General features: G+C 56.6%; 1 protein-coding gene across 1 annotated transcript; it reads right to left on the bottom strand.

Annotated features, from left to right (window-relative positions):
- Positions 1–143: 143 nt before the first annotated feature.
- P3H3 (prolyl 3-hydroxylase 3) lies at positions 144–11923 on the bottom strand. The gene is made up of 15 exons (XM_008973674.5): positions 11066–11923; positions 9992–10144; positions 9449–9650; positions 9233–9364; positions 8651–8787; positions 8087–8176; positions 6359–6411; positions 6194–6261; positions 5954–6078; positions 2903–3004; positions 2417–2567; positions 2141–2258; positions 1957–2032; positions 851–991; positions 144–694 (listed from the first exon to the last, which is right to left on the bottom strand). Exons 1-15 carry the CDS (start codon positions 11561–11563, stop codon positions 530–532), a joined length of 2211 nt encoding a protein of 736 aa, XP_008971922.2. The 5' UTR covers positions 11564–11923; the 3' UTR covers positions 144–529.
- Positions 11924–12189: the final 266 nt, after the last annotated feature.

Genomic DNA, 12189 nt, shown 5'->3' with positions numbered 1-12189 from the left:
GCTGAGATTTCCCTGACAAATCACAGGCTCCAGGGGCCCCGCCTCTGTGAGGCCCAAAGACACCTGTCTCCTCCCAGGCCAGCCAGAGCCACCCCCACCTCCAGCCATCACAGAATCTGTGATACACTCGACTGGCCCCTGGCTGAGAGATCTTCACGACCTTTATTGCACAGACTGGGAGAGAGGAGCAGGGTTATACCTCCCAACCCCACCATCTTCTTCATTTAAAGCATCAGCCTCCTCCCCTGCCATTTCCGTTCAGGGAGGCACAGTGTTCCCCATCTGTCCAGGGCTGCAGGTCCGGCAGCGGGGCCCCGTCCCAGCTCCCCAGGCCTGGTGAGCTCCAGGCTAGCCTGTGCACTGTCCTCTGAGTCCAGGCCCTTGTAGGTCCCCAAGATGGTGGGGGTGCAGGGACAGAGAGCTTGCTGTTCTGCTCCTGATGTCACACAGGGGCTTCCTGTGCGTCCTGGCATCAAGATGGCCTTCCACAAGTCAAGTGGCCACATCCTCAAGGAGCTGGCTCAGCCACTCACAGCTCCTCCCGAACCCGAGGTGCCCTTCCAGTCTTGTCTTGGACCCTCTGGTGCCTGCGGCTAGGGGGCTCTGGGGAAGGGTCTTTGCTGGGCATTTCTTCTTCTTCCTCTTCCTCCTCCTCCTGTGACTCCTGCAGCAGTTCTTTGGCTTCTATCCACTCCTGGGGTTGGGGAGGAGAGTGTGGCCCATTCCCTGCACCCACCTTCCCTGGGTCAGCTCAGCCCCTGACCCTCACCGACTGTGAGCCTTCTCAGGGGCTCCTTGCCCACCCTTCACGCACCAGGAGAACCACGTCCCTTCCTACCCCGCTCCTTACCTGCTCCCTGTGCTCAGGTGCCCACGTGTGCCACAGTGCCAGGGCACAGCGCCGTCCCCGAGTCACGGCCCACACCCCATGGGGATTCTCGACACCGGAGCTGAAGGCCACAAGGCGCCCACAGCGAGGACGCACCCGAGCCTGGAGGGATGAGGGCAGGTTCAGCTCCAGGGATTGGCTCTCTCAGAGAACTTGGCCCTCACTCCCTAGAGCAGGATGGGGACAGGGGCACAGAGAGGATCAGCTCTCTCGCTACCAGTTCCTACTCCTTAATTCAGGGACTAGCTTGGGGCAAATGAGAAATCAGCTTCAACTTGCAGAGCAAAAATGCAAGAGGAGTTGGGAACCAAAGGAAAAAGGGGTCTCCACGGATGGTCTCCTGTTGGTTCCTGACCCCTGGAACCCTGATTTTTCCCACTTAGCCCTTTGAATCCAGGGCTTGAAGCAATCTGGGGCTGTGCATGCAGTACCAGACTCTATGTAGAAGGGGATACAGATATTGGAGCCATTTTCACACCCCACACCCAGATGAAAAATCACTGCCCCTCTCCTCCTACCCAATCCTAGCCCCTGGTGTCCGGAAATTTCCCACCTAACATTCATTAATTGCTTATTATTACCAGGCGCTGCCTCATTCTTTTAGGTACATTACCTAAATTACTTCCTACAATGACCCTTTAAAATACGTACTATTATTATCACCCCAGTTTAGGAAACTAAACCTCAGAAAGGTTCAGAATCCGAGCCCCAGTCAAGGCGGCCCTGGTATCTGTGCGCCAGCCACTGTGCTCACCTCGCTGCAAAGAGGAAGGACTATTTCAAGTTCCCCAAATCCCTAGAATAGGGCCATGGAGTCCTGGAGGCACCTGCAAGCTGTGCTTCATTCACCCTCTTTAGGAGGCGAGACAAATACTGATGGTAGGGTTGATGGGGCCACTTAGAGACCTTGCTACGGAGGAAGCAGCGGGAGGGCTGCAGAGGCGGGGAAGTGAAAGGGTTAAAAGCCCTGGCCATTTCCCTGCATTTGCCTCTGGAGCCTTCTGTTTTGAATCCTGACCCCACAGCTGGGCCCTTTGTCACACCGTCACACCCCCCACTCCACGCACCGTGACAGTGAGGGCGTTGGGCTCCGTGAAGAACAAGTCCCCACCCTGGAAGTCATCGTTGAGGTAGAGGAGTCCGCTGGGGAGGGAAGAAAGCAAGAGGCAGTGAGACCCCAACCCAGGCCCAGGCCGGCAGTGGGATGACCTTTGTCTGCCCACCTGCCTGACCGCTAGAGGGGCTGCCCACCTGTAGTCCCGATAGGTGTAGGCTGGGGGCTCCCGCCAGCACTCTCCCGTGTCAGGGTCCAGGACGCAGTTGTCTGCGTGCACTGGGTGACTCAGGTCCATGCGCTGCTCTTGCTCTCCTAGGACACAAAGGGGTCTGGGGGTACCTCTGTGCCCCTGTGCCCATCTGCCATCCTGTGGGCTCATGCTGTGCACGTCCACCCCGGGGCTCTTGGGGGCAGTATCCTGGGGGCAGGGCCTGAGGTTGGAGAAGAGCAGTGGGGGGTCCCTGTCGTACCTTCTATGGCGCTGCGGCACACCAGGTGGGTGAAGGACAGATGCAGGGGCCGTTCCGGGGAGAAGTAGGCCTGGGTCAAGGTCCGCACCCGCTCGCTCACCTCCAGAAGCAGCTTAGCACCCTGACTGCCCACTGTCCCAGCCCGGGCCAGCTGCAGGCAGTGAAAGGCAGGGCAGAAAAGGAGGAAGGCAATGGGAGGGTGGTCTCGGCCCTAGCCCTGCCCAACTCTGCCGCTCTCCACCCGTGGGTTTGGAGTCTGTCAGCATCCAGCTCTGTCCATCAGCCCAAACTGCTCCTTCTCTCTCCATGACAACAACCCCGGCCCCAGCTCTCAGAACATCCCTTTTCTCCACACTGGGTCCTATCAGGTAGTCTCGGTCCCAAGAAAGCTCCTTCACAAAAGCCCAGGCCCTGGGGCTCGGCTTCCTGCACAGCCTCTCCTCCAGGTCTGGGCATCAGACGGGCCCGGGTGCCTCCTGTGCTCACCTGCGCAGCCTTAAGCACTGTGAGCCCCTCGAAGCGTTCATGGGGGGTGTGAGGGGAGCGGCGACCACGATAGCCAGACCTGGCTCCAGCCCCAGCTGCATCCTAAATAGGAAGGAGTTTACCGCGGAGTCACTCCCCCAGCCCCTCGCTGTCTGCAGGGCTGCAAGACCCTCCCTCCGGCCCTCCCGCTCTCCAGAAGAAGCTAGATGCTCCCACAGTTCTGTTGTGGCTCGTCTTCCTGAGCTGCTGCTCTTTCCCAGAGAGTGCCCACCGCCACGGCTGTCCGACTGTCCCTCTCTGGTACAGGCTGGAATCCCGCTTACCAAGGGGACTGTGGAGAGAACTCGGGAGAGCTTCCTACAGCAGTAAGGGGGCCTCTGAGAGGGTAGGGACAGCTGGAAAAGTGGGGCAGAGCTGGGAACTAGGCAGGAAGGGCTTGATCATTAATCCCTGATGAGCCAAGAATAGAGGAGTCCCTCTGGAAACAGGACCCTAAGAGGAAGTTCCACAGTTAGGCCAGGTCCTGGCAGGAAGCTGACTGGCGGTAGGGAGACAGCATCAGCGGGCTATCCCTCTCTGACCTCTTCCCACCTGACATTCTCTCGGAGAAACTGTGGACTCCGTGGCTCCCCCACTCCTTGATACTGAGCACAACTACCCAGCCACCTCCGCGACCACTCTCACTACCTGGGGGTCTCCTAATATCTGGATGTCTACACTGGAATTATTCGCTTTTCTGACACCCGTTTTTTGTCTACTTTTTGAATTTGTTTAAGCACCACTATCTAGTTACCCCTGCATACAAATCTCACTTCTGAGAGACACCTAGTCACCCAAGCCGTCTAACCTGGGGGTTTTTTTGGTTTTCATTTTTTGTTTTTGAGACGGGGTCTTGCTCTATCGCCCAGGCTGGAGTGCAGTGGCGCCATCATAGCTCACTGCAATCTCCACCTCCCAGGCTCCAGCGGTCCTCCCACCTCAGCCTCCCAAGTAGGTGGGAACATATAGGCGCATAGGCCCAGCTAATTTTTTGTATTTTTGTAGAGACGGGGTTTTACCACGTTGCTCAGGCTGGCCTGGAACTCCTGGGCTCAAGCCATTCGCCTGCCTCAGCCTCCCAAAGTGCTGGGATTACAGGTGTGAGCCACCTCGCCAGCCAACGGTGGCACTCGTCAATTACTCCCCTTTTCCGGGTCTTTTCTCCCACTGCATTCTACAGACTGCCACTAGAGGCTCTACCACTCCTACAGGTGACTCCAGACCCTGCACTTGGAGGTACTACAGGAATGCAAAAGTCAACCGTCCTAAAATCCTGCAACAGCTGTCTACCATACACAGATAAAGCCCAAACTCCTTGGGAGGCCACAGAAGACACTCACTGTCCCTTGGCCTTCATGTGTGGGCTCTCTCCCTCTTCCCCTATACTGTCTCTTGGTAACATACACCCTGATGATTCTATGTTCTTTTTAAATTAATTAATTAATTAATTAATTATTTTAAAAAATTTATTTTTCGAGATGGAGTTTTGATCTTGTTGCCCAGGCTGGAGTGCAATGGTGCGATCTCGGCTCACTGCGACCTCCGCCTCCTGGGTTCAAGCGATTCTCCTGCCTCAGCCTCCCCAGTAGTTGGGATTACTGACACCTGCCACAATGCCCACTAATTTTTTTGTATTTTTAGTAAAGACCGGGTTTCACCATGTTGGCCAGGCTGGTCTTGAACTCCTGACCTCAAGTGATCCACCTGCCTTGACCTCCTAAAGTGCTGGGATTACAGGCATGAGCCACCACACCCAGCCAGTGATGATTCTGTGTTCTAAGAGCTTTACCATGTGCTAACTCATTTAATCCTCACAACGACACTATGACAAAAACACTATTATTATCCTCATTTTATAGATGAGCAAATTAGGCTCAGAGATGTTAAAATAAATTGCCCAAGATCACACAGGTAATGACTATGGAGCTGGCCCTGCTCTCACCCCTGTGCTTGACTGCAGTTCCCAGAATGCACCTTGCTCTTCTCCCTCTTAGACTGATTCCACCCCCAATCGCCTGACTAACTCATCCTTAAGACTGAGCTCAAATACCACCTCTCCAGCAAGCCTTCTATAACTGCATTTCAGTGCTTCTATTTGACATACTTTTTTTTTTTTTTTTTTTGAGATGGAGTTTCGCTCTTGTTGCCCACGCTGGAGTGCAATGGCACGATATCAGCTCACCACAACCTCCGCCTCCCGGGTTCAGGCACTTCTCCTGCCTCAGCCTCCCGAGTACCTGGGATTACAGGCATGTGCCACCACGCCCGGCTAACTTTTTTGTATTTTTATTAGAGACAGGGTTTCTCCATGATGGTCAGGCTGGTCTCGAACTCCCAGCCTCAGGTGATCCACCCACCTCGGCCTCCCAAATTGCTGGGATTACAGGCATGAGCCACCATACCCAGCCCAAGAACATACTTCTTTTACCAAACTTACCACCTGCTTATATTATGTATTTCCTTGTCTGTTTCCACCTCTACACTTGAGCTCCCAAAGGGCAGAGTCTATAATCATCTTCCTCTCCCTAGAACCTAGCAGTTTCTAGTGTATAGCAGCTACTCAGTGAGTATATTACTGAATGAGCACTAACCTAAGATAAGGGTTGAAGCTTCATAAAATGGTAGCCTCAACCCGGTGAGTATGAGTCATTCAACCTAAACTAGGAGGGAAAGAAAGGCCTGCGTGTCTGCTGAGCCATCAGCCAAGCCAGTAACTAAACTCTTGGCTAACCAAGCAATCCTTACCTGCACACTCATCCATTTTTATGCCTTCATGTTTTTTGTTTTGTTCTTCCTATCGATTTCTAGCAAAATTCATCTGTAAAGAACATCCACCTATGTCAGCTAAATTAAGACGAGACGGAACTTATCCACAGCTGAGAGGCAGTGGTAAGCACAGTCCCGGTTGGATAATCAGGACAGGCAGAATGAAGGGGGCAGGCCAAGAGCAAGGGAACAGGTGATTGTATCCAAGAGTCTTGAACGAGCTGATGAGCTTGCAGGTCTTCCTACCTTAGCCAGCTGCAGCAGCACCCCACACTCGGCTGGGGTGAGCAGCCCATCCAACACCGCCCGCTCCGACCCATTCAGCTGCCTGGAATCCTGGGTCAAGGTCACACCCTCCAGGAGAAGGACATCTGCCAGGGGAAAGACAGAGCAGAGGGGGCTGAGCATCCCCTAAGGGCAGGCAGAGCAGTAGCTGGCAGCCCCCAGACCCTCCAGGCTCCTGCCTTCTCCCTCCCAGGAACTCACCCTTCCAGTAGGTCAAGGGCTTTGGCTTCACGGGCTCATGGTCCCAAGGCCTCTTCTCTTGATCCTCTCTCAGGGGTGAGAGATGCGCTCAGTGGGTGCCCAGGACAGTCCAGACCCAGCCTCCCAGCTCGGGCCAAGCCCCTCCCACCACGGGGCATATCCTACCTGAGCTTTTCTCTAAGTGCCTCAGGGATGAGAGCTGCAGGGGTCCAGGGGTCCTGCGACAGTCCAGAAAAGCATCATCACCCACCAAGGTCAGCCCCTGGAATCCCTGACATTAGAGCTGAAATATTTCATTAAGGTTTTTCTGTTTCCAGAGAGGAAGACGGAGGTAGGAAAAGCCCGGGACTCAATGTCAGGAGCCCTGGGCAGTGGATCAAACTGTAACAACAAGTACAACTATAACTCATATAGCACTTACTATCTGCTAGGGGCTATTCTAAGAGCTTTATTCATGGAAATGGTATTTATCCTTTAAAGTTCACAACAGTCTCATGAAACAGAATATTAAAGTGCTCATTTTGTAATTGAGAGCCCTGAGACACAGAGAAGTAAAGTAACATGCTCAAGATCACACAGCTACAAGTGACAGGGTTAGTTGTTTTTTGTTGTTGTTTTTTGTTTTTTGTTTTTTTGAGACGGAGTCTCACACTGTTGCCCAGGCTGGAGTGCTATGGCGCGATCTCAGCTCACTGCAACCTCCGCCTCCTGGGTTCAAGCGATTCTCCTGCCTCAGCATCCCAAGTAGCTGGGATTATAGGCGCCCGCCACCACGCCCAGCTAATTTTTTGTATTTTTAGTAGAGACAGGGTTTCACTATGTTGGCCAGGCTAGTCTTGAACTCCTGATCTGGTGATCCACCTGCCTCGGCCTCCCAAAGCAGCGTTAGGTTTTAAACTAGCTGCAGGCCGGGTGCGGTGGCTCACGCCTGTAATCCCAGCACTTTGGGGGGCCGAGGCGGGTGGATCACCTGAAGTCAGGAGTTCAAGACCAGCCTGGCCAACATGGTGAAACCCCATCTCTACTAAAAATACAAAAATTAGCCAGGCAAGATGGCGGGCACCTGTAATCCCAGCTACTCAGGAGACTGAGGCAGAAGAATCGCTTGAACCTGGGAGGTGGAGGTTGCAGTGAGCCAAGATCGCACCATTGCCCTCCAGCCTGGGTGACAGAGTGAGACTCTGTCTCCAAAAATAAAAATAAAAATAAAAATAACTAGCTTCAGAGTTCACACATTTAGCCAGTCGTTCTCAAGCAGGACACTTCTGCCCCCAGGGGTCATTAGGCAAAGTGTGGAAACATTGATTGCCATGACTCGGGGGCTGTCAATGTGCTATTGATCTCTACTGGGTAGATACCAGGGAAGCTGCTGAACACCCTCCAAGGCATAGGACAGGCCCTGCCCTCTGCCCCAACAAAGAATTATCCAAAATGTCAGATCCAAAATATCAGTAGCGCCAGGAAGACTGAGAACGCCTGCTTGATGCCCTAGTCCTAGCCATAGATAACCTCCGCCCCGCAGTTTCCTCTCATAACTACAGGAAGAGAAATAAAAGCAGCAGTAACAGAGTTTTCTATATTTTGTTATCAAATGATGTGGTTTCAACAGCCCTGTGAAACAGATGTGATTATTCCAACTTACAGGTAAGGAAATTGAGGCAGAGGCAAGTTGAAGTTCAGAGATGTTTGGGGCAGAGGAGGACTGACATTTAGGCCTGCGTGACCCCAAAGCCGCCCTAACTACAGGCACACTGTCTCCGTCCCTGTAAAACTGGGATGGCAGACTCTTCTCCAAGCCTCATGGTGGAAAAATGGAAAACTCTGCTGCAAACCAAAGTGCCATCCCTCCTGGGAGTGCGGAGGGGTGAGATGGGCAGAAGTGGAGTGACTCACAGGATCCTTGAAGCTGGTCCCCAGGTGCTCCATGGCATAGTAGAGCTGCCTCTTCTCCCCCAGGGATCGGAGAATGAAGCGCTGGATGTCCTGAGGGTGAGATGATGAGCAGTGAGCGGGGGCTGGAGGAGGGCAGGGAAGCGCCGGCTCTAGGGCACTGCCTGGGTGCTCCATGCTCCTTGAACCTGGTACCATGCCCCCCGGTTCCTCTGTTCAACGTTCCCCCTCAGCAGCTTCAGAGCATCTGGACTTAAACTGGAAAGGGTGTAGGGGGTGGGAGTGTGTGTGAGTGTGTGGGTGTGTGTGTGTGCATGAGTTTGCGGGCTGGTGGCAGGCAGGAGTGAAGTAAAGGCAAGAGAGATGGGACTGAGGGCTGGAATCGGAACTCCAGGCTGCCGTGGGGAGCAGGGAGTGGAGACGGAAGTCAGATGCTGGACTTGGAGTCCTTTGGGTGACTAGAGTGCTCGGGTAAGAGGCCAGCGGGGGGTGGGGGTCCAGGTTACTTCTCAGGTCTATTTGTTTGATTTGGGGCTACCTCCCAGGTGAGTGTGGAGAGGGGATTACCTCTCTGGGTCCGAGGCCAGGTCTCGGCTCTCCCAGCTGGGCCTGGTACTGGTTCAGAGCCCTCTTGGCAGCCTCATCCTCCGGGTAGAAGAGCAGGACACTCAGGACATTTTCTATAGCCTGGGACAGATTGCCCACTGGAGAGGGAGCGACAAGGTCAGGGGTTGGGGGATGAAGACTTAGAGCACATTGATCCTTGGGGCAGAGGCAGTGCTGGAGAAGGTGGTCTCCAGAGGCCAGACAGCCAACTCCAAGAGCCCCCCTCCCACTGGCAGACAAGTTCAGCTGCCGGTTCTTCCAAACACTGGTGCAAACATACCTTAGCTGGAGAGTTCAAAGAAGAGCAAGAGGGGGGAAAATAAAGGAAGGTGAGAAGCAGCAAGGCAGAAGGAAGCCCATCTCCTGAGCTTGTCACAGGCGCCAAAGGAGGGCAAATTAGAGTCCTTGTGAAGTGATGGTTCCCATGCAGCCCTGACAGTGAAACTACAAATCCAGAGACAGATGGGAGGGATAGAGAGATGGAGCTCAGGATAGCAGCAGAGGCAAATCTTCACTCCCCGTTTCCACCCTTCGCCAACTGACCCTGAGCATGGGCCTCATGTAGCCGCCTCAGCTGGTTGGGAAGGAAGTCTGGGACAGGGAAGCTGCGACCAGGGCGTGTGGCTGTTTCCCCCACACAGCGTTGCCGGCACTGCAGGACCTGAATCCAGTGTCCTGCAGAGGAAACCCATAAGCCATTCAGCTTGTTCATGCCCCTCCCTGGGCACCGACCCACCCCCTCACACACGGGACCCTTACCTGCAATGGCCTCATAGAGGCCCCCCTGGCTCGCAGCCCCATCCTCCTCTTGTTCAGCCCCCTGCTGCTCCTCAGGCCCCTCGCAGTCAGCACGGCAGCTCTCCATCTGGGCCAGGCTCCCCTGAAGAGCCTCCTCTAGCCTGGGCAGTGCCAGTCCTGCCTCCTGGCGCCCCAGCAGCTCCAGGCCAGTGTCATAGGCTGCCTGTTGGGGAAGGGAGCAGTCAGTCACCTAAGATCCAGGGGTTGCCAAACTGGGAGGTAGAGAGGAGAGGGGTGTTGGTCTCATTTGGGGCAAGGACTCCATGTCCCTCTTCACCGTGGAGAAGAATAAGGGTGGGCCTCAGAATCATAATGTTAGAACATCAGATTTCAGTGATCATCCAGGAAGGAAACGAAGTCCTAGAGAAGGACTCCCAGCCAGGGTCGCTGAGGATCATTACCCCATCTGTATGCTCAAGCAGCACAACGCACAGTTTAGTGAGGCCTGTGTATCCAGCCAGGAAAAGGCTGGTGGCAAGACAGGGGTGGTGCTGGGATTCTCACCCAGTGTGGGGGCGTCTCCAGGTCCCGGAAGCTCTGGGGCCGAACTCCCGACATTCGTCTGTACTTAGCCATGTCCTCCCGCATCTGCAGGTGCATGGGGTTTGCTACAAAGAAGGTGTGTGCTGCCGCAGCTGCCAGATCCAGCTTCTTCAACTGAGGAGGAGAAGGGAGGAGGGCATCAGAGCCCTGGGACGGGGGGCAGACCTCTGCCCCCTGGCCAGCCTCCCCACCCTACCCCAGACACACACTCTGGGTGGCCCAGAGCCTCATGGAAGACTGGCCAATCAGAACCGCCCACCGCCCAAACTGCAGACCCCCTAAGAGGCCAGAACGTTGGGACTCTCAGAAGGCTGGCACCGAGGGAAAGGGGATCTAAAGACGTCGGAGTTGGGTGGGACATGGGTCTCAGGACTTCAGGACCTCAATTTGGGAGACCAGGTGGAAGTGATGGCTTAAGTGAGGTGGGGAAGTGGGGGAGACCTCAGCGACCAGCAAAACCCGCAGGTCTCTAGGACCCTGAGCTGAGGTGAGTACAACCGGCGCCCCGCTTCCCCAGCCACGTAGGCAACTGCTGCGGTACCGGCGGCTGCGGCGTGCTGTCCCCTCCCCGCCCGCAGAGGTCTGGCCTCGGAGGACCCCAACCTGGCCTCCGTCTGCTCCTTCCTTTCCGAAGCTACCTCCTGCCCCAAGCGAAGGTTCACACTCACCACCACCCCCGACACACACACACACCCACGCACACTTCCCGTCCGACAGCCGGTTTCGCCCCCACCGCCTCCGCTTCATTCCTAGGAAGAGGCGGCCCGGTCCCTCCATCTTCGATCTGCTCCCGTCCCACCTCACGACCTCCCCGCCCCATTCCCATTCTGCTCGCACTCCCCCTCGGCTGCTCCTCTGCGATCTCAAGAGGTCCTCGCGGTCGCTTAGCCAGCTCCTACGCAGAGGCCCGCGGTACGCTCCCCAGCCCCGTCCGGGGCCCGGGCAACAGCATTCCGCCTACTCCTGGGCAACGCAAAGTAGGACAGCGTCGTGGTGAGGGCTGGGACCCTCGGAGCTGCCCGGCCCGCTCCCCACCTGGTAATAGGCCCTCTGCAGGTAGTTGTAGGGCTCCCGACGGCGGAAGGCGTCCCGGAGCGCGCTCCCCACGCGAAGCCGCGCCGCGCCCCCGGGGCCCAGCCTCCGTGCTGCGCACTGGGTCAGGCAGTCTGCGCGGCGGAGCGCTGCACGGAGAAGCTGTCGTTCCCAGGACCCCTGCGTGGGTCCCGGCCCGGAGTCGGACTCCGGGGCCCCGAGAAGCACGGCGGGGAGCGCGGCGCCCGGATCGGCCGCGCAGCTCGCCCCGCAATCCAGCCGCACCCGGCCCAGCGCCGCCTGGCTCCGCAGCGCCTCCCGCAGCAGCGCCACGGCCGGCGCCCAAGCCCCGGCCGCGTAGGCGCGCAGCCCGTCAGCGTAGAGCAAGTCGGGGGCCTGCGGGGGCGCCCCCGGGGACAGCTGGGTCAGGCCGGGGGGCTCAGGGGACCCCGGGGGAGGCAGCAGCAGCAGTAGCAGCAGCGGCCGGAGGAGCCGGAGCATGATGTCGGAGCCGCCGGCAGCCGAGGGGAAATGCGGGAGCCGAGAGGGAGGGAGAGGAAAGGGGGGAAGGGGGAGGGAGGGGGAGGAAGGAGAGATGGAGAGGCGGAGGGAGAGGGAGAAATAATGAGGGAGGCCGAGAGAGAGAGAGAGAGAGAGAGAGAGAGAGAGAAGATGGGGCTGAGACCCGATGGTGGGAGAGGCCCATGTGAAAAGATGGAGAGAGAAGAGTGCTGAGTGGACAAAGCTGGTCTAGTGTGGAATAAGAGGGAGAAACCGGGAGGAGGAGGGCAAAAGGCGGGAACTGGAGCAGGCCTGGGCATCCATGAAGGATGACTTCAGCCCCAGCGGTGACTTCAGCCCCTGAGGACTGGAGGTAACTACTGGGGCTGTGTTCCCTCCACACACACGCTTCTGGGTCCAGAAAAAGGAGTGTGGACGCCGATCCCCCCCTCGCCCCCCCCACCCCCCACACACACTCATCCACCCCTGCACTCCCACCCCCTCCACACTCATCCACCCCGCACTCCCACCCCCCCACACACTCATCCACCCCTGCACTCCCCCCACACACACTCATCCACCCCTGCACTCCCACCCCCAACACACTCATCCACCCCTGCACTCCC

This window comes from Pan paniscus, chromosome 10 (assembly GCF_029289425.2).
Source record: "Pan paniscus chromosome 10, NHGRI_mPanPan1-v2.0_pri, whole genome shotgun sequence".
Taxonomy (NCBI): domain Eukaryota; kingdom Metazoa; phylum Chordata; class Mammalia; order Primates; family Hominidae; genus Pan; species Pan paniscus.
This window is presented reverse-complemented; position numbering and strand designations above follow the sequence as displayed.

Excerpts from the sequence above, each read along its gene's own strand:
- P3H3 (XM_008973674.5), bottom strand. The coding sequence starts at position 11,563 with ATGCTCCGGCTCCTCCGGCCGCTGCTGCTACTGCTGCTGCTGCCTCCC. Across the intron at positions 10,145-11,065 it reads TGCAGAGGGCCTATTACCAG|TTGAAGAAGCTGGATCTGGC; the intron begins GTGGGGAGCGGG and ends TCTCCTCCTCAG. Across the intron at positions 695-850 it reads CACCTGAGCACAGGGAGCAG|GAGTGGATAGAAGCCAAAGA; the intron begins GTAAGGAGCGGG and ends CCCCAACCCCAG.